This window comes from Anomaloglossus baeobatrachus, chromosome 5 (assembly GCF_048569485.1).
Source record: "Anomaloglossus baeobatrachus isolate aAnoBae1 chromosome 5, aAnoBae1.hap1, whole genome shotgun sequence".
In the NCBI taxonomy this organism is placed as follows: Eukaryota; Metazoa; Chordata; class Amphibia; order Anura; family Aromobatidae; genus Anomaloglossus; species Anomaloglossus baeobatrachus.
In genome coordinates, this window is record NC_134357.1 from 490,310,642 (window position 1) to 490,329,847 (window position 19,206).

General features: G+C 49.9%; 1 protein-coding gene across 1 annotated transcript in view; it reads left to right on the forward strand.

Moving 5' to 3' along the window:
• The window catches only part of LOC142311893 (alpha-N-acetylgalactosaminide alpha-2,6-sialyltransferase 2-like), a 98,184-nt gene extending 79,298 nt beyond the window's left edge, over positions 1-18,886 (forward strand). The window contains exons 8-9 of the mRNA XM_075350717.1: positions 6,367-6,466; positions 18,698-18,886. Of these exons, the coding sequence (XP_075206832.1) occupies positions 6,367-6,466; positions 18,698-18,868 (271 nt within the window). The 3' untranslated portion in view covers positions 18,869-18,886. The remainder of the gene's footprint in view (positions 1-6,366; positions 6,467-18,697) is intronic.
• Positions 18,887-19,206: the final 320 nt, after the last annotated feature.

Genomic DNA, 19,206 nt, shown 5'->3' on the forward strand with positions numbered 1-19,206 from the left:
ACAAAATTCGCAGTTGCTGTTGCTACCAAAGATCAGACTGCCGAGTCAGCTGTGTGGGCCATCTGTCGACAGTTCATCCAGGTCTATGGCTGTCCTGAGAGGTTGCACTCTGATCAGGGGGCTTGTTTTGAAGGTCAAATTATCGTGGAGCTGCATTGGATGTATGGGATCCAGAAGTCCAGAACCACCCCTTACCACCCACAGGGGAATGGTACATGTGAGCGCTTTAACCGGACTCTACTCCAGTTAATCCGCACCTTAGCTGATGACAAGAAAGACCAATGGCCCTAATTCCTCCCGGATCTAGTGTGGGCCTACAACAATCAAGTCCACTCTGTGACGGGTTTTACCCCACACACCCTTCTCTTTGGCCGCCCAGGAAAAGGGGTCCATGACCTAAACCTGACCAGTCCTGAAAAAGATACCGGCGGTACATATCCATCCTGGCTACATACTCATCGTCAGAAGATGGAAACTGTATACCGACTGGTAGGCCAATAAATCTGGGGCCAGAGACATGCTGACCCGCTCCCCGTACAGGAAGAACCCTTAGAAGTAGGACAGCTAGTCCTGGTTCATATTAAAGAAGACAAGAAAAGGCGAACAACGTCCAATTACCATCAAAAAAGTATTTATTATAATAATATTTTATACATCTGAAATAAATTTCAATAGAGCAGTGGGTGGATACACATAATATAGAAAAATTAGCGGTGAATAATAGTCATAACCTGCTGGATATTGCACGTGACTAGTAGTAAAAATGAGGGTACGTAGCTTACATGTAGAAAAAAGGCCAGGGACATAAATACATCCTTAGTCTATAAGAGTACCCGCCACAGTTGTGTCATAATCTTATATACATCTCTCATACAATGTCCGGATGATGGCCTGAAGTCATACAGGTACACAGGAGAATCCCGCAGCCACCAATATGGGGTATATATATCTCAATTAATATAATCAAATAAATAAATATACATCATAAACAACTACCCCTCTTGGTGTAATAGCAAAACACTCCAGTCAGTCTCCAAATATAAGAATTAGCAATCATCAAACTTTGAATAGAGAGATACATCAATTATAAATGAATCATATTAAGAAGCCTCAAGGAAAACTCCGAGCTAAGTGGGAAGCTGAAGTCTATCGGGTAGTTGAGCGTCCCTACCCTGATGGTCATGTGTACAGAGTCCGGGGCAAAGATAGCGGCAACTCTCGCACCTTGCACCAGAATATGTTGCGCCCCTGCCGATCCCAGCCTGACCCCCTGACCACAGTACCCGGTGAGGACGACACTGCTAACATGACTGACACCATTGACATTACTCAGCATAGTGACCTTGTTGACTTCGGGACTGGTTACCCGTCTGCGCAGACTGGCTCTCCCTCTAGGGAACTAACGGAGGTAGAGAGTGTAACCGGTGATAGAGTGGAGGGAAATCAACCTCTGCAGCGTACTACCCGCACCACTGCCGGGGGTTCCTCCTGGGCAGTCTTATAGGGACCAGTATGTATGGCCCGCTTCTCAGCCTCCCAGCCTCCCCCTGCCACAGCCTCAGTCCTCGCTGCCCTGGAACCTGTGAATGTTGACAGGGACTGCCAACCTTTCAGTGGGGGGATATGTAATGAGGTGAGCAGCTCTGACTGTTTTTTGACTGAAAGGGACATGGAAACTGACATTACACAGGATGGTGCTACCACCTTGTGGACAAGTGCTGAAATTGCTCGAGGGGCGGACACTGTAAAATCTGATCCCCTCCCACAGACACTGGTTGTAGAGGAAAAAAGTGCTGGAAAAAGGACACTGAGCCACTGGAGCTGTATCAGAGCAGATCTGCCTCGGACTGCCCTCATCGTTGAAGTGTGAGGGATTGCCAGAACTGCTGCAGATGTGATACTGGATTCAAGGGACCTCCGGACCGTCTCCTTCCTCCATACCAAGAGACTGTATGCTAGTCCTCTGGTGAGAAGGCTGAAGATTTCCCCATCTCTGCTCCTTGGAGTCGCCGCTGTTTACCCGGAGTCCAGGCCTGCTACGTGGGAGCCCTCCCTCCTTGTGTTTTGGACTGGTAATGTAACCCATAGGGCAAGTCAGGGACAGAATTCTTGTTTATCATTGCTGGGTTTTTTTGTATTCTGTGCCGTGTGTCCGAAGTTAAAGACCCAGATAGCAAACTCTGATTATGTGTGCTGTTAAGCCAGCTGCGTGTGTCATTGAAATGTTTACCAGTAAAGAAATGTACCCTTGCATAAAATCTGAGCGTGGGGATTTTGTTGGCGCAGATTATGGGAACTCAGCCGCGGTCTTACCCGTGGCCACTTCAGAACCACGTATGGATATGGCAATATTAGGTTTAGGAAGGTTAGTAGAGGGAGGAAATGTGAGAAGATCAGTTTTTGACAGACTCAGTTTTAGATAAAGGGAGGACATGATGATGGAGACAGCGGATAGACAATCACTGGTATTTTGTAGTAATTCAGGGGTGATGTCCGGAGCAAAAGTGTATAATTGGGTGTCATCAGCATACAGATGGTACTGAAAACTGAATCTACTGATGATTTGTACGATAGGGGCAGTGTATAGAGAGAAAGAAGATGAGGGGACTAGGACTGAGCCCTGAGGAACCCCAACAGTGAAGGGAAGAGGTCAAAAGATACAGTGAAAGAAAGGTCAGAAATGTAGGAGGAGAATCAGGAGTGAGCGGTATTCGTGAGGCCAATATAGCAGAGCGTGGTGAAGAAAAGCTGGTGATCTACAATGCTGAATGCAGCAGAGAGATCCAGGAGAATCAGTAGCGAGCAGTGACCATTAGATTTAGCTGATGGATCATTAGAGACTTTAGTAAGAGCAGTTTCAGTAGATGTAAGGAGGAGAACCCGGATAAAGGGTCAAGAAGAGAGTTATCTGAGAGACAGTGGATTAGACGGGAGTGAACCAAGTGTGCCGCCCTGTGCCAGTAGCCGGCGCTGCTCGTATCTGGGCCTTCAGGGGTGGTGGCTCGGGGGTCTCCAGACCCGGGGATCTTGCGGACACGCCGAATAAATGGGGGGACGTAGATGTATGGGCTAGGCCGTAGTAAGTTCGTGACGCCACCCACGGTGTGTGGTGAGGTGGGACACCACCGCTGCAGTTACGGGGCACCCGGGGGAGATGTAGTGCAGCAAGTTGTTAACCCCTCTGTGGGCAGGGATGGTGGCCCCGGGACCCGGTGGCTCAGTGCAGGGGATGGCGACCGCATGGGGGTGCAGGTGTACTCACTGTTAGTAAAACACACAAGTCTCTGGTAAACCAAGGTGATAATGGCCAGTGCCGCGGCCGGTTGCGTTCGGGTCCCCCACCCGGCTGGTGGTCTCTATCCTTTTCTTGCACTGCTTTGTGTAAGGTGGATTTTCCTAGTGTGAAACTCAGGAGTCTACTCCCGGCTGGATGTGGCCTAAGGAGCCGTGCCTGCAGATGCTGGCCCATGGGATCTATGGGCCCTGGCAGTGACCTCTTATCCCAATCGGTGGGCTGTTGTCTTCTATGAGGGACTTTGGGTTGGACAGGACCTCTAGTCCTGGCCTCAATCGGTTAATTAACCAGTTCCGCTTGGTTCCGTCCTGGCTTCAGGGTCCGAGTACCCCCCTTTGTGCTACGGTTTCCGGGTCGGTTCCCCGTGTCGGTACCGGCGGGCTACAACGATGTCCCGGTCCACCTCGGTTCTGCCGAGCCGTCTTCCCGTCTCCTGCTGACGGAGACCACCATCTGCCTCCTAGCCAGTGGCACCAGGGCTCCTACCCTGGTACCGTTCAACTTGAACTTCCTTGCTGGAGCTACCCTTAGCTCCAGCCCACACGCCTCTCCAAACTGAACTCTGAACTCCACTCTCTGGTTTTCCCACCCCGGGCTTTCTGGACCCCTGGGTGGGCGTGTCCCAACTGCCTGGTCACGCCCACTGGTGTGTCTATCTTTCCCTAAAGGGGGGGTGACTAGGGTTTCTGGTTGGCTGTGTGTTTCCTAGTGAAGAAACGGTGTAAGCGGGGGACTAACTGTGACTACCTGGTTTTACCAGGGCGTCACACAAGAGTCCAGGAGTATAAAGATGAAGGGGAGATTAGAGACAGGTCTGTAGTTAGCAGCACAGTTTTGGCTGAAGGATGTATTTTTTATAGTAATGAGTGAATGGTGGAGTGTTTGAAGGAGGAGGGAAAGATACTAGATGAGAAAGAGGTTAAATATTTGTTAGGTGAGTGGTGACAGCAGGGGAAAGGGATTGATGGAGATGTGAGGGAATAGGGTCACTGGTGCAGGTAGTAGGGCGAGAAGATGCAAGGAGCCTGGTAACTTCTTCTTCTGTTACTGGTTCAAAAAGAGAAAATTAGGTAGATAAAGTGCAGAAGGGAAAATAATGCATGATATTAGGAGACTGAGAAAATTTCCAGTTGGATATGGTACATTTTTCTTGACAAAACTGGCCAGGTAATCCGCGCAGAGGTTGGTGGTTGGGGCCTGCCCTCTTAGACCGAGGAGAGAATGAAAATTTACAGTAGTAATATAGGATTGTTGGATAGTGAGATGATGAGTGTTGAAGTAAGCTTGTTTGGAGAGGTGAAGGGCAAAGTTGTTTGTATTAAGCATAAACTTATAATGGATGAAATCTTTGGCTGGATTAGATTTTATCCATAGATGTTCAGCACCTGCAGCACCGCTGTAGAAAATGTGTTTGTAATGTGTGCCAGGGTTGCCGCCATCTGTGCGTGCTGAGTTGTTCTATGTGTAGGAGGTCCATAAAAAACAGGTGAAAAGTCGAAAAGGCACTCACATTCCTTTAAAATTCTTCCTTTATTACTCACATTAAAAGTCCAGGCATGGCAGGGATATGGTGGATCAGGGCGAAAGGACAATACCCCTTTTGCGTGACTAGCTTGCTTCTACTAGTGCAAACCTTACTGAGTCCACCCCATGAGGCTTGATTTTCTCTTTAGATGGCTAGTGCAAGTGTGGTACCCCAGTGGTCCAGTTGCCTTAGTAACATTGCCCTCCATACAGGGGGGGTGATGCAATGCCTGGAAGCAAGAGGGGGGTCTCCAATGCTAGGTGACCATCACTCAACACTTCCTACTCCAGACCAGAAGGGGGAACTCGAGAACCCAGTTTGAGGTGAGCTTCCCTATGCATTCTGGCCTGGAAGAAGAGTTAGGAACACACAGACACTGGAAAGTGAAGCTAAACTGATAAAACAAGTTAGGAGGGGAGAGAAGACAGTCCCTGAGCAGAGAGCTGTGACATAGCTCCCTCAGGGTCGAGCGCATAGAACCGGACATTGGAGTCAGAGGCTGCGTGGGTAGTCCCCGCAGCATAATCCGAAGGGCAGAAGACTGCATTTCTTCTGGCCCACAGAGTGCCCGGGGCACAACAGCATAATAGAGCCAGGAGCTGTGACAAGAGAACGGCACCAGTAAAGGACTCGCACTGCCTGCCAGCATAGCTTCAAGCCGCAGGCACCCACACATCATAGCGCAAGCAGGAAGGCCTCTGAACCCACCTGGCTAGGTGGATCCATTCAATTGCTTCCAGGCTGACCGGACCTCTGTTACTTAATGGACCAGTCTCCCGGGCCTGTACCAACACCTGCCTAGTAAAAGGAAACTACAGCCCATGTGTTGTCCAGTTATAACCGGCGTCCTCAGTCCTGCACCCCAACGTTAAGTCCCTCAATCAATTACAAAGACTACTACTCCCAACAGCCCTGGGGCCAAGCTCTACCTGTGGAGAGCTATACTAACCAAGTTACGTCTACATCTGCCTCAAAGGTCCCATCCCGCAGCGTCTGGTATCTCTGGCCGAGTACCACAAGTACGACAAACTACCATCCCCATCATTTCCCCTTTTCTCATTTCCCCTTTTAACTGACAACGCCGAGGTCACAGAACCAGGCCTTGCCACCGCAGAGTCCCAGAAGCAGAATCGCAGCCCAGTAATGAGTGCCCCACGGCCCCGGGCGTGTCACAAGGACCGCTGAAACTGATGTATACTGAGAATAACTAATCTTGACACACGGCCGGTGTCGCATTTATGACTATATAGGGATATTTTGCAAAGCAATTAGGATAAGCAGTCCTGCACTATGTGTATTTTAATACACTGTATTTTAGTACAGTGCAATTGTATTAACTATCATGAATTAAAAGTTAAGTTTTAAAATAGTCTTTAGTATGGGGGTTTAGTTGCATTTGTCAAATTGTACGTTTTGTTACCCCTACGCTGACTTGTGATATACAGTATAACGTCAGTTGGTGCCTAGAACGTGGCATTCATTTCATTGTCTGATGTTTGATCGGCCTTCAATCCATTGCTTCATTTTTATTGCAATATTTTTGCAGGTTTCTCTATGACCCGATTTTAGAATCAGACAGTCGTGACATTTATCGCTCGTCCACCGGAGCCTCACTGCTGTTGGCCGCTATACACACTTGTGACCAGGTGAGACAGAACACTATTGTGAGACAGCATGGTTACTATTTATTATCACCACCCTACATAGGCTCTATATGACTAAATTGATTGGAGTTATCAGATTGGTGGAGGTGGGTAGTGAGGGGCTTCTATAATATAAAGGCACATCTGGTACTGGAGGAGATTCCTTTATTCGTTGCATCAAGGACTCACCCTAGTATGAGGCCCTACACGGTCCACCACAACTGTAGCCTACCACAATATGCTTCCCATTGCAAAGGATCTCAGACATTCTTCTAGGACGTCAAAACAATAGCTCATATTGTGACGCCCCTGGATTATCAGGTCGTCACAGGGTATTGCACAATCTGCCCTCCCGTGCAGTATCCACCTCCTTCTTGGTTATGGGTCCCCAACTATATGGTGTTGCCTACATCAGCTAATCAAATCCTAGGTACACTCTGCACCACACCCACCAGACACACCAGTGGACGGCCTAAGTGGAATAGGGTCGCCCACATGGGGGGTTGGATAGGGGAGGTCAGGAGTGTCAGGAGTAGAGAGTTGTGTGTTGGAAGTGAAGGAGAGAGGAGGTCAGGAGCAGAGCTCCTAGGAAGCTATCTAGGTGGCAGACGGTGGTCTGGGCCTAGAGGAGGTGGACCCCCCGGTCGCAGGGGATCGTGGCAAGGGGCACGGATCTGTCGAGGAGGACAGCCGGTGGCCTTGCACCATCACTGGGATGGGACCAAGGCATGATGGAGTATGTGGACCCTAGGTCAGGGAGTAGCTTCAGGCAACCTGACAATTTACCCGACGAGAACGGAGCCTTCAAAATCCGCTCTCCACCCGCTCCAAAATCGGGGTACTAGCGCAACAAGGGGAATAGGACTTTCCACTCAAACAGTCCAGAAAATCCCAAGCGTGAAACCTGAAAGCAAGCTCCCACACTTAGCCATAGTGGGGAGCGGGACCCGGCAAGTTCCATACTACCGGGACCAACAGAGAAGTAAACTTAGTGCCAGGAGGCAGGTCACGGATCACAAGGCAGCACCACTGGGGACGGGACCCGAACTAAGCTCCCCTCAGTGGCAGCGGTATACAGAACTTTGGTTTATCCAGTTGTCTGTGTCAGCTTAATGGACTGAGTGAGTACGCAAGTGACCCCCTTTGCATCCAACGGCACTCCCCTCTCCCCATCACCGAGTCCCGGGGTATTCCCCCTACTCGTGGAGGGTCACAACACCTGGCCGCCCCATTCCATCATCCCCGGAAACTCCTAACTGCAGAGGTGATACTCCAGATTACCACATACCACTGATACTCCAGATTACCACATACCACGAGTGGCATCACAAACTCTAAGGGCGGCTTTGCACGTTGCGACATTGCACGTGCGATGTCGATGGGGTCAAATCGAAAGTGACGCACATCCGGCGTCGCAGTCGATATCGCAACGTGTAAAACCTTTTTGATACGATGAACGAGCGCAAAAGCGTCGTTATCGTATCATCGCTGCAGCCTCCGACATTTCCATAATGCCGGTGCAGCGACAGGTGCGATGTTGTTCCTCGCTCCTGCGGCAGCACACATAGCTGTGTATGAAGCCGCTGGAGCGAGGAACATCACCTCACCTGCCGCCGGCTGCAATGAGAAGGACGGAGGTGGGCGGGATGTTTACGTCCTGCTCATCTCCGCCCCTCCACTTCAATTGGCCGCCTGCCGTGTGACGTCGTTGTGACGCCGCACAACCCACCCCCTAAGGAAGGAGGCGGGTCGCCGGCCAGAGGGACATCGCACGGCAGGTATGTGCGTGTAAAGCTGCCGTAGCGATAATAATCGCTACGGCAGCTTTCACTAGATATTGCACGTGCGACGGGGGCGGGACTATCGCTGCAGCATCGGTAACACATTGTTACCGATGTCGCAGCGTGCAAAGCCCGCCTAAGGCTATGTGCGCACGTTGCGTACTAGCCCTGCAGAATTTTCTGCAGCGATCTGAAGAGCACATGTGCGCTCCAAATCGCTGCAGAAAATGTCCGTAGAAAAAAAAAAAAAAAGCCGATTCCATGCGCTCTGCCTGCAGCTCCTCCCATAGAAAGAGCAGGAGCTGCCGGCAAAGCGCACGGAAGAAGTGACATGTCACTTCTTGAACGCAGCGCTTCGGGCAGCAGCCGAAGCGCTGCGCTCCAAGACTCCACGTGCGCACGGCCCCTGCACAATCTCCATAGACTGTGCAGGGGACGCAGGACGCATGCAGTTACGCTGCGCTACAAAGCGCAGCGTAACTGCATGAATTACGCACACGTGCGCACATAGCCTAATATAATCCCCCGTAAATACCCCCCTTCATTTGAGTGGCTGCAAGACCCACGGGTTCGGAGACCCCTCAAGCCACCGCGGATCCAGATCCGAAAAGCTCGGCTGCCGGCACGGGGGCGCCACAATATCTTCTGCCATTCATGACCTTCAGGTCATTTGACAAAATCAGACTGGCATCCTGGTGGAGCTGGACCATTCATATTTGTCAGGCTATGGTGGACACCAGCCCCCTGACTTCCATGCTTTCTAATTGATACCAAGCAGCTGATGCTGATATTACATTTTCACAAGGAATACTTCACTGCCATAGACTAGTTGGGATGTTCACATTACCTCATCTGTCCTACACTACCAGGGATGTTGACATTAATATTTATCCAGGATCACCAGGGATATTTCAGTGCCATTGACCACCCCGGGATGCTGGCATTAACCCCATTAATCCCATCTACAGTATCTTAACCCACTAGGATTGCTGGCCTTAAATCTAACATCCCTAAACCACTAGGGATGTTGGCATTACCTCCTTCTTCCCTAGACCATCAGTGATGCTGGCCTTAACCCTATTTATTGTACTATAGGTGCCGGTGTACTGTATATCTATTCACAATAGGTCCCGATAATAACCATTCCCTAGACCACCAGGATTGTCAGTGTTATATCTGTGACGCCCTGGATTAGCCAGGTAGTCACAGATAGCCCCATGCACTACACCCATCCCTAAATAAGGTGTCAGCAGCCAACCTAATAAACCCTGGTTACCTCCCTCTGGGTTTGATGTCCACACTATGGGGGCGGAGCCTGGTGGTTGACCATGCCCCCCAGGAGTTCACATGCCCAGAGGCAGGAAGTTTAGATTAGTTGTGACAGTGGAGAGGAGTAGTTGAGAGTGAAGTAGTGTGGAGGAGCAAATCTGTCTGTGCCCTGGGTAGGATCCCGGGCACTTTGACCAGGAGGCAGACGGTGGTGGCCGTCTGCAGGAGCCGGGAAGACAGTCCTGGTGGAACCGTAGGTAGACGAGACAGGGTAGTGGCCCGCTGGTACCGAAACGGGGAACCAGCTGGAAACCGGAGCACAGTGGGGGTACTCAGACCCTGAAACGCGGTCCCGAATCTACCGGACCCCGTTAATTAACTGATTGAGGTCTGGACTCTAGGTCCTTTCCTACCCAAAGTCCCGAAAGAAGGCAACAGCCCACAGATTCCGGATAACGGCCACCGCCAAGGGCCAAAGATCCACCGGGCCAGCGCCTGTGGGCAACAGGCTCTCCCGACGTACACGAAGCGCGGTTGTCCAAAATCTACAAAAAGGTGCAGGAGAAGACGGACACCGCCAACCGTTTGGGGACCGAAGCGACCGGTTGCGGGCACCGACTATCCACCGTTTGGTTTACCAGAGACTCCCGTGTGTTTGTCCGAGTGAGTACTACTGGGCCCGCGGGCCGCGCACCGACACTGCACCACACCAACTGGGTCCCGGGGCCACCATCTCCTGCCCACGGAGGGGCTAACATCTCAAGCTGCCCCCAACATCTCCCCCGGGGTGCCCAGTAACCGGCAGCGGTGGTGCCTACATTCACCACAACCCGTGGGTGGCGTCACGAACTCTAAATATAATCAAAAAACCCCACTCGACTCGCCAGCCCCCTTTACAGAGCGACGTGACCCCCGGTCCGGAGGCGCTCGAGCCACCGACACACGAGCCCGGATCCGAGCAGCTCGGCTGCGGCCGAGCGCGGGGCGGTACAAATCCAACTTCCTTAGACCACAAGGGACTTTTGCATTAATCCCATCTGCCCTAAACCACCAGGGATGCTGGTATTAACCCTTGACCACCAGGGTTACTGACTCATCTGCTCTAAGCCATCAAGGATATCAATATTAACTGCTTCACTACATTAAACCACCAAAGGATGTTGGCATTGACAGGTTCAATACCTACGCCATCCTGAAAGTACAGATTCCAGCAGGGGGGCTAGCATTAACCCTCGCACTAGTGTAGCCCCTGCATATTATTTAAAATAAAAAAAAAAATCTGTAAATCCATGCCTTTGAAAGGACATCACCTTTTCAGTCCGTCATTATTTTTGGAAAGTGTAGGTGGCAACCATATCACTTAGTTGGCCGTCAACCAATTAACTGTAGGGGTGGTTAAAACCGTAAAGGCAAATATTAATGAGTGAGATGTTTGAGGAATTAGTAGTTGTATTTACTAACGAAGTATGGAGAAAGAAGGAAGACACTACGGGTCAAGAAAGTGCGGGTTGTTTTTTTTTGTTTTTTTTTTAAGTGAGATTATTTTTATTAAAGATTTTATACCTACAAAATTAAGACAAACACCTCATACTTGACACAAAAGGATAACCTTCCGCTCCCCCATATCACATTAGAACCTCCATTACCGTGGGCCTCGCAAGGGTCCATCCCATATATAAAGATCTAGAGAGCATAGGAAGAAAATCAGTCAGTCACTCAATACGAGGCTATATAATAATTAAACCAGAGGACACTCATTAGAAGTATAGGTGTAATTAATGAAGCATGAGAAACAGGTTCTCTAATACATGTACATACAGTACAGACCAAAAGTTTGGACACACCTTCTCATTCAAAGAATTTTCTTTATTTTTATGACTCTGAAAATTGTAGATTCACATTGAAGGCATCAAAACTATGAATTAACACATGTGGAATGAAATACTTAACAAAAAAGTGTGACACAACTGAAAACAAGTCTTATATTCTAGGTTCTTCAAAGTTTTGCTTTGATTACTGCTTTGCACACTCTTGGCATTCTCTTGATGAGTTTCAAGAAGTAGTCACCAGAAATGGTCTTCCAACAGTCTTGAAGGAGTTCCCAGAGATGCTTAGCACTTGTTGGCCCTTTTGCCTTCACTCTGCGGTCCAGCTCACCCCAAACCATCTCGATTTGGTTCAGGTCTGGTGACTGTGGAGGCCAGGTCATCTGGCGTAGCACCCCATCACTCTCCTTCTTTGTCAAATAGCCCTTACACAGCCTGGAAGTGTGTTTGTGGTTATTGCCCTGTTGAAAAATAAATGATGGTCCAACTAAACGCAAACCGGATGGAATAGCATGCCGCTGCAAGATGCTGTGGTAGCCTTGCTGGTTCAATATGCCTTCAATTTTGAATAAATCTCCAACAGTGTCACAAGCAAAGCACCCCCACACCACCATACCTCCTCCTTTATGCTTCACAGTGGGAACCAGGCATGTAGAGTCCATCTGTTCACCTTTTCTGCGTCGCACAAAGACACGGTGGTTGGATCCAAAGATCTCAAATTGGACTCATCAGGCCAAACACAGATTTCCACTGGTCTAATGTCCATTACTTGTGTTCTTCAGCCACCCAAACAAGTCCCTTCTGCTTGTTGCCTGTCTTTAGTGTGATGCCCTAGACTAGCCAGGGGTCACAGGTAACAACACACACACACCCCCATCCCCAGCAGTTCACAGCAGTCATCCCCAGCGAGACCTGATTTCTTCCCTCGGGTTCAGACAGACACACCAGGTGGGCGGAGTCAGGCAGATGGGCACGCCCACCGAGGAGTCTAGCTGGCCTGAGGCAGAAAACAAGTTCAGACAAGTCCAGGCAGAGGAAGAGAGAGGAGGTGTGCAGAGAGGCAGACGCAGACTGGGGCCTAGGTTGGAGCCTAGGGCCCTCATGTAGCCAGTCAGGCAGACGGTAGTGGCCGTCTGCAGGAGCTGGGAAGACAGTCTTGGTGGAACCGTAGGTAGCCGGGACAGGGTGGTGGCCCGTCCGGTACCGAACCGGGGAGCCAGCTGGAAACCGGAGCACAGGAGGAGCGTACAAGAAGCTGCAGGAAAGGACTCACAATACCAACCACAGGAGTCAGAACATTCTTACAGGTGCAGTGAAAGACAGCCACCATCAGCCGTCCGGGGAGAGCACAAAAACACTGCAGCCGGCTGCGGGATCCGTCCATCCAGCCGTTTGGTTTACCAGAGACTCTGTCATTGACTGCCTGAGTGAGTACACCAGTGCCATCCAGCACCGCGCCGCGCTGCCCCTGCAACCCTGCACCCCAGCCATCCAGCCTCCCCGTTACACCACCAGGCCCCGGGATCACCAACCCCTACGCACAGAGGGGCCAACATCCTAGCTGCTCCCTACCATCTCTCCCGGGATCCCCGTCACCAGCAGCGGTGGTGCCATCATCACCACGTCCCGTGGGTGGCGTCACGAGCTCTCCCCCCAAACAAACCATCCCTTCTCACTCACGGGTGAGGAGCGCTGCTTGAGTCCCCGGGTCCGGCCCACCGCTCGAGCCACCGAGCAGCAGCAGCAGAAGCCCCGTACCTGAGCGTGGCGAGCGCGTCCCCTCCGCCCGCGACATTAGCAGTGGTTTCAGCTATTTTACCATGAAGGCCTGCTGCACAAAGTCTCCTCTTAACAGTTGTTCTAGAGATGTGTCTGCTGCTAGAACTCTGTGTGGCATTGTCCTGGTCTCTAATCTGAGCTGCTGTTAACCTACGATTTCTGAGGCTGGTGACTTGGATAAACGTATCCTCCGCAGCAGAGGTGACTCTTGGTCTTCCTTTTCTGGGGCGGTCCTCATGTGAGCCAGTTTCTTTGTAGCGTTTGATTGTTTTTCCCACTGCACTTGGGGACACTTTCAAAGTTTTCCCAATTTTTCAGACTGACTGATCTTCATTTCTTAAAGTAATGATGGCCACTTGTTTTTCTTTACTTAGAATTTGTATTATGGCAAGAAAAAAGAAGCTAACAGTCTATTCAGTAGGACTATCAGCTGTGTATCCACCAGACTTCTGCACAACACAACTAATGATCCCAATCCCATTTATAAGACAAGAAATCCTACTTATTAAACCTGACAGGGCACACCTGTGAAGTGAAAACCATTTCCGGTGACTACCTCTTGAAGCTCATCAAGAGAATGCCAAGAGTGTGCAAAGTAGTAATCAAAGCAGAAGGCGGCTACTTTGAAGAACCTAGAATATAAGACTTATTTTCAGTTGTTTCACTCTTTTTTGTTAAGTATTTCATTCCACATGTGTTAATTCATAGTTTTGATGCCTTCAATGTGAATCTACAATTTTCAGAGTCGTGAAAGTAAAGAAAACTCTTTGAATGAGAAGGTGTGTCCAAACTTTTGGTCTGTACTGTAACTCTAGCCATACCGATCACAAGCGGGTCCTCTTCAGGAGTATCCGATATAATACCCAGCACACAGACCTTTGGATCAGTCTTACTCCATACACCTCTGTTAAAATATCCAAAACATTGTTCCCGTATTGTTCAAGTCTAGTACATTCCCCAAACACATGCATAGGGTGGGCATCAGTTAAATCTTAACGGGGGCAGCACAAGTCACTGCTTACCGCAATTTTGTGTAGGAACGCCGGCGTTTTATATTTCCTGTGTATTAGTGTGAAGCCCAGCAGTCGTCCCAGGGACCCCAATCCACCTTCCGGGACGCCACCGGGTCTTCACTGGTTTAAGGCAACAGGTATGTAGTTTTGTGTGTAACGTGACGCCACTCACGGTTTGTGGTCAGGGTTTTGGATGACCACCGCTGCTGGTTTAACGAGCTTCTTGGGCTGACGGGGTCAGCAGCTGGATGTTGTGGCCTCCCGTGAGTGAGGCAGGCCCCAGGGGCTCAGGTTTGTGGAACAACAGGTTCCAGAATAACTCAGGCAGAGTCCAAAATGTCTTTAACTGCTTTTACTCACGCTTCAGGTGTTTTTGGTGAGGTAACCCGGGCGATGCTTCAATAAACCAGGTGGAACCAGGCGTTCTTTCAGGCTGGACTGAGGGTAACCATTAACTCACCTTCCTATCACTTCTTGGTTCGGATAACCCCTGACTTGTAGTGCCGTGGGGTCTATCCAGGGAGTCGCAACTGCCTTTTCTCCCTCTCTTGCCCATTTGCCGGCAGCGTGGACCAAGTGAGATAGCTTCAGGCTCAATCCCCTTATAGGCCCCTTTGTTGCTGCTGAGGCTCGGACTCTGTATGGTTGGTGTGGGACTTGAAGTTCCCCCCACTGGCAGGTTTAGGAGATCAATAAATGGATGTCCACTCTAGGGACCTGTGCCAGGCACGTGCCTGATCACCAGCAGTCCCCGTACTCGACTGCTCTCTCTGAGTCTTTCTGGCCGACTCGCCGGTAACCGTTCTCCCCTGCTATCTGTCACCACACACGTGCAGGGTCTGACTCGTGTAAGCGCGTGTTTTTCGTCTTAGCTACCACTACGCTCCACTCTCAGACTGGCTCTGCTCCTACTTCATGACAGCCTCTGCACTGTAGCTCCCAGCCCCTCCGCTTCGTCCCATGAAAAGAATTGAATGCTAGTCTCCTATAGAGATTACCCAAGGGTCCCTTCTCATGGTGTGGGAGGCCTGGTTGCTATGTGTTTGTGCGTACACACCTCTTTTCAGCCTTTAGAACTACCTGGAAGTACTGTCCCAGCATGGGTGCAGTACTCAGTGGCGCCTGACCAGGTCAGGGGCGCCACATTAGGAACACCTGAGACAATCTCTGGTCCTCTAATAGGGATAGATTGGGCACTGAATTTAATATAGAATCCCACTGATCATCCAAATGTGGTCCCACGTTCTCATCCCACGTCCTCCTCCCACCTTGTCTTGGTAGTAAGGGGAATTTATCATGGAACGCATTAAGTAATTTTCTATATATGGAGGAGATAAGTCCTCTCAAAACCAACCCCCCCCCCTCAACTGTGTCAAGGGATTTGGATCCATACTGAGGTTTCTAGTTTTTATTTGAGCTGCATACGTGTGCTGAAGCTGTAGGACTCTGAAGAAAGGTTTATTGGGGATGTGAAATTCAGTGCACTGTTGCTCAAATTGTTACCTTATGCTAAGGAACAATAGGGCTACACCATGTATTCCTGAAGTCGTAGCTACACGAGAATTACATAGTAAACCGTTGTAACCACATCGCCACCTTGTGCTTGTAAATGACATTGAAAGATACCAAGACTGATATCTTATTGTCACGAGGCAGTACGGATGGTGCAGGGCTTCTAGGCTGACCCTACCTCTGGGGACCCTGTGCTGTTGTGACACCCTGGAAAAAACAGGTAGTCATAGATGACTGTACCCCCACCAAGGGTACAGGAATCGCCTCCTCCTTGGGATTTAACATCACATCCCACACACAGGAACACCAGCCACAAAGCCTAGTTGCCCCCTCCATGACAACCAGGACATACCAGTGGGCGGGACCAGGCAGATGGGAACGCCCACCTAGGGGCGGGAACAAGTTAGAGTGGTTTTTGAGTTTTCAATCAGTCAGTCAGTCAATGGAGTTGAGGAGTAGAGAGTGGGAGCCTGTCGGTGCAGTCTGACAGTGAGTGGAGCTGAGTGGTCAGGGGTCGGAGCCCTTGGACCACGGGAGAACCAACTAAGTGGCAGACGGCAGGGTCGGGCCACAGGCGACGGAGATCCGGTCGTGGGAGACCCGAAGTGGACCGGGGCAGGGTTGTAGCCCTCCCGGTAGCGACAGTGGGAATATGGTCCGGAGGTCGTGCACAGGCGGGTTACCTGGACTCTAGGATGAGGCAAGCTTCAAGCCCCTTGTTAATTGACCAGCGGGACAAGGTTCCAGGCCTTGTTTCCAGAGAGAAGCCCGGAGAGCAAAACAGCAGCCCAACGCGGGGGATAGGATGTCCGCCAGAACCCACTAAAATCCCAAGGGTCAGATTTTGCGGGCATGGCTCCCTCTGTACACAAAACCACAGGGGAGCGGATTTCTCCCGTTCCAAGCGGGTTAAATCAACACAAAGCAAGACACAAGTGCAGGAGGAAGGGTGCCTACCTTGCTAACCCGTGTGCGGGACCAGCTCACCTCTCCAACGGCAACCAGCATCCGGCCTTGGATTACAGTATAGACTCTGTGTGGATTATTCCTAATCGTGAGTACACCAGTGTCATCCGGTCCAACCTGCCGACGGTGCCCCAGCACTGCTCCCCACCTACACCTGGGCCCCGGGACTACACCTCCCCTACCCGTGGAGGGGATACCATCTTGCTGCCCCACACCATCGGCCCAGGCACTGGCACCAGAGGCAGCGCCAGTGCCACCATCTCATCACCGCAACCCACGGGTGGCGTCACAGACAAAAACTATCTCCCCTGTAAATACCCCCTTTCACTGTTGCGAGGACGGGTGGTTGCACGAGCCCCGGGTCCGGTCACCACTCGAGCCCCAGACACAATCCCGGATCCGAGCGCCCCGAGCAGCCCCTCTGCCGTGGAGTGGCACCGTCCGCGACACTGTCCCTCATCCCCACGGTAGTTAGGGTCGAGCCTCCAACGTAGCCCTGTCTGCTTTCATGGCCCTAATGACTATGTTCCCACCTCACCCACCACGGGAACAGATGAGGACGTAGACTCCCAACAAACACCCCACCAACAATATACCAATAATAGGGGCAAAACACATACAGACACCAAAAAACACTGAAACAACTATGGGGAAGAATACAGAGGTTAACTGGAACTAACAGGGAATAAGGTAAGTAACTTCACCTAGGATAACTCCCATACAACCCAACGCAAGGGAAGAAACAGCAGCAGCAAACGAACGCGTCCATCCACTTCCAGGCCATGCTAAAGAATGAGGAAAAATTAAGTGGCACCCCCTGCTGAAGGAAGAGGGTTTATATACAGGCTGGAAGTTGACATCAGCGGAAACACATGAACTGCATAAGCGTTAACCCCACGAGTGCCTAAAGGAAAAAACACACTTAGACCCGCAACACACATCCATTTTTTTGTACGTGTGCGGTACGTATTTGCACGTACCGGAGACACGTACACACGGAGACCCATGTTAATCAATGGTAGATGGCACACGCACCTAAAATCACACGGAACGTGTGTCCGTGTCGTAAGTACGTGTGTGCGCTTTTCTACACGGACGACATGTCCGTTTTTTGCCGGCAGCACGCAGGCACGGACCCGCTTTAGTCTATGGGTCCGTGCCTGCACGGACCGCACATGGAGAATGTCCGTGTTCAGCACGTATCGTCCGTGACCATTTTTCATCACAAAATTTGAAACACTTATCAGGTCAATTGAAAGCAAACAACACCAGGATCTCATGATGAATGATTAAAATCGTTAATTATGTAAGAATGCGGGCCTTTAAAAACGGACGGCACACGGACTGCACACGTACGTATTGTATGTCAATACGGACATTCCACACGCACACACAGCTCGCATACGCCATCACACGGATGCCATACATACCGGAGAAACGCCCCAAAAAAACGGAACATGGACCCGAAAAATGGACCGTGTCACACGGACGTTTTTTTTGCGGAAGTGTGTTTTAGGCCTTAATAATACACACAGAAGGCAAAACAACAATTTCCCTGAGCCCGTCACAAGTCACCCAGTACGGATTGGGATAACGTGACACGTATATTCCTCAAAAATGTATCAGTAAAAATGTCAGATCGCCACCAAAAGACAACCCTTCACACACTGTGTTGATGGAAAAGTAAGAAAATAGTTGCACAAAAGAAAATGTTGTTTGCCGTAAATTGTACTGACCTGAAGAATCATGTGACCAGAACACAGACCGCCATAAAAAAAAACCAAAACACAAAAATCGATGATGGAATTCTATTCTGTTTTTTCCACACTTTTTTCTGTAAAGTGACTGTCATTAAAAACTACCACTTGCCCCTTGTACCACTTTGTGGCTGTAAAAAAAACAAAAAAAGTTATGGGTTCTAGAAGAATGAGAGGAAAAAATGAAAAGCGCACAAACATTGGCAAAATTCCACCAAGCCATCATGTCCGATCATTACGCCGTTTTATTTGTATTGGTACTAATAGGGTCCTAAAAGTAATCAAAAATGTAATCTTTAGATTAACCCATGCCTCTTATTTTCCCTGCCAGGTTAGCGCTTATGGATTCATGACGCCAAACTATGAGAAATATTCAGACCACTACTTTGACCTTACCTACAACTCGGTCGTCTTCTACGCCAACCACAATTTCCTCGAGGAGATGATTCTGTGGCAGAAGCTGCACAAAGCCGGGGTGATAAAGCTGTACATGAGGGACTGAGGCGGGAGGCATCGTACTCAGTCATGTGGCAAACTGGCAATGGGTACGGAGCCGCTACCCTCCCTGGTGGGATAGTTCATTGGTGGAACTAACCCGTGTAATGGACTGTATTAGAACGTGCCTTTAAAGGTTAGGCTGGACCATCGGTGAGGATCAAACTGCAGCTACCAACACAGTGAAGGTCTTCTTTTTTATTTTATTTTTTTATTTATTTTCTTAATTAAAAAAAAACTTGAAAAAGCACTCTCCATAAATTAGAAGGTCAATAAGTTCCTGTCCTGATCAAAAATAGCATTATGCAGCACAAGTCCTTTAATCCGGAAAGGATCAGATTCCAT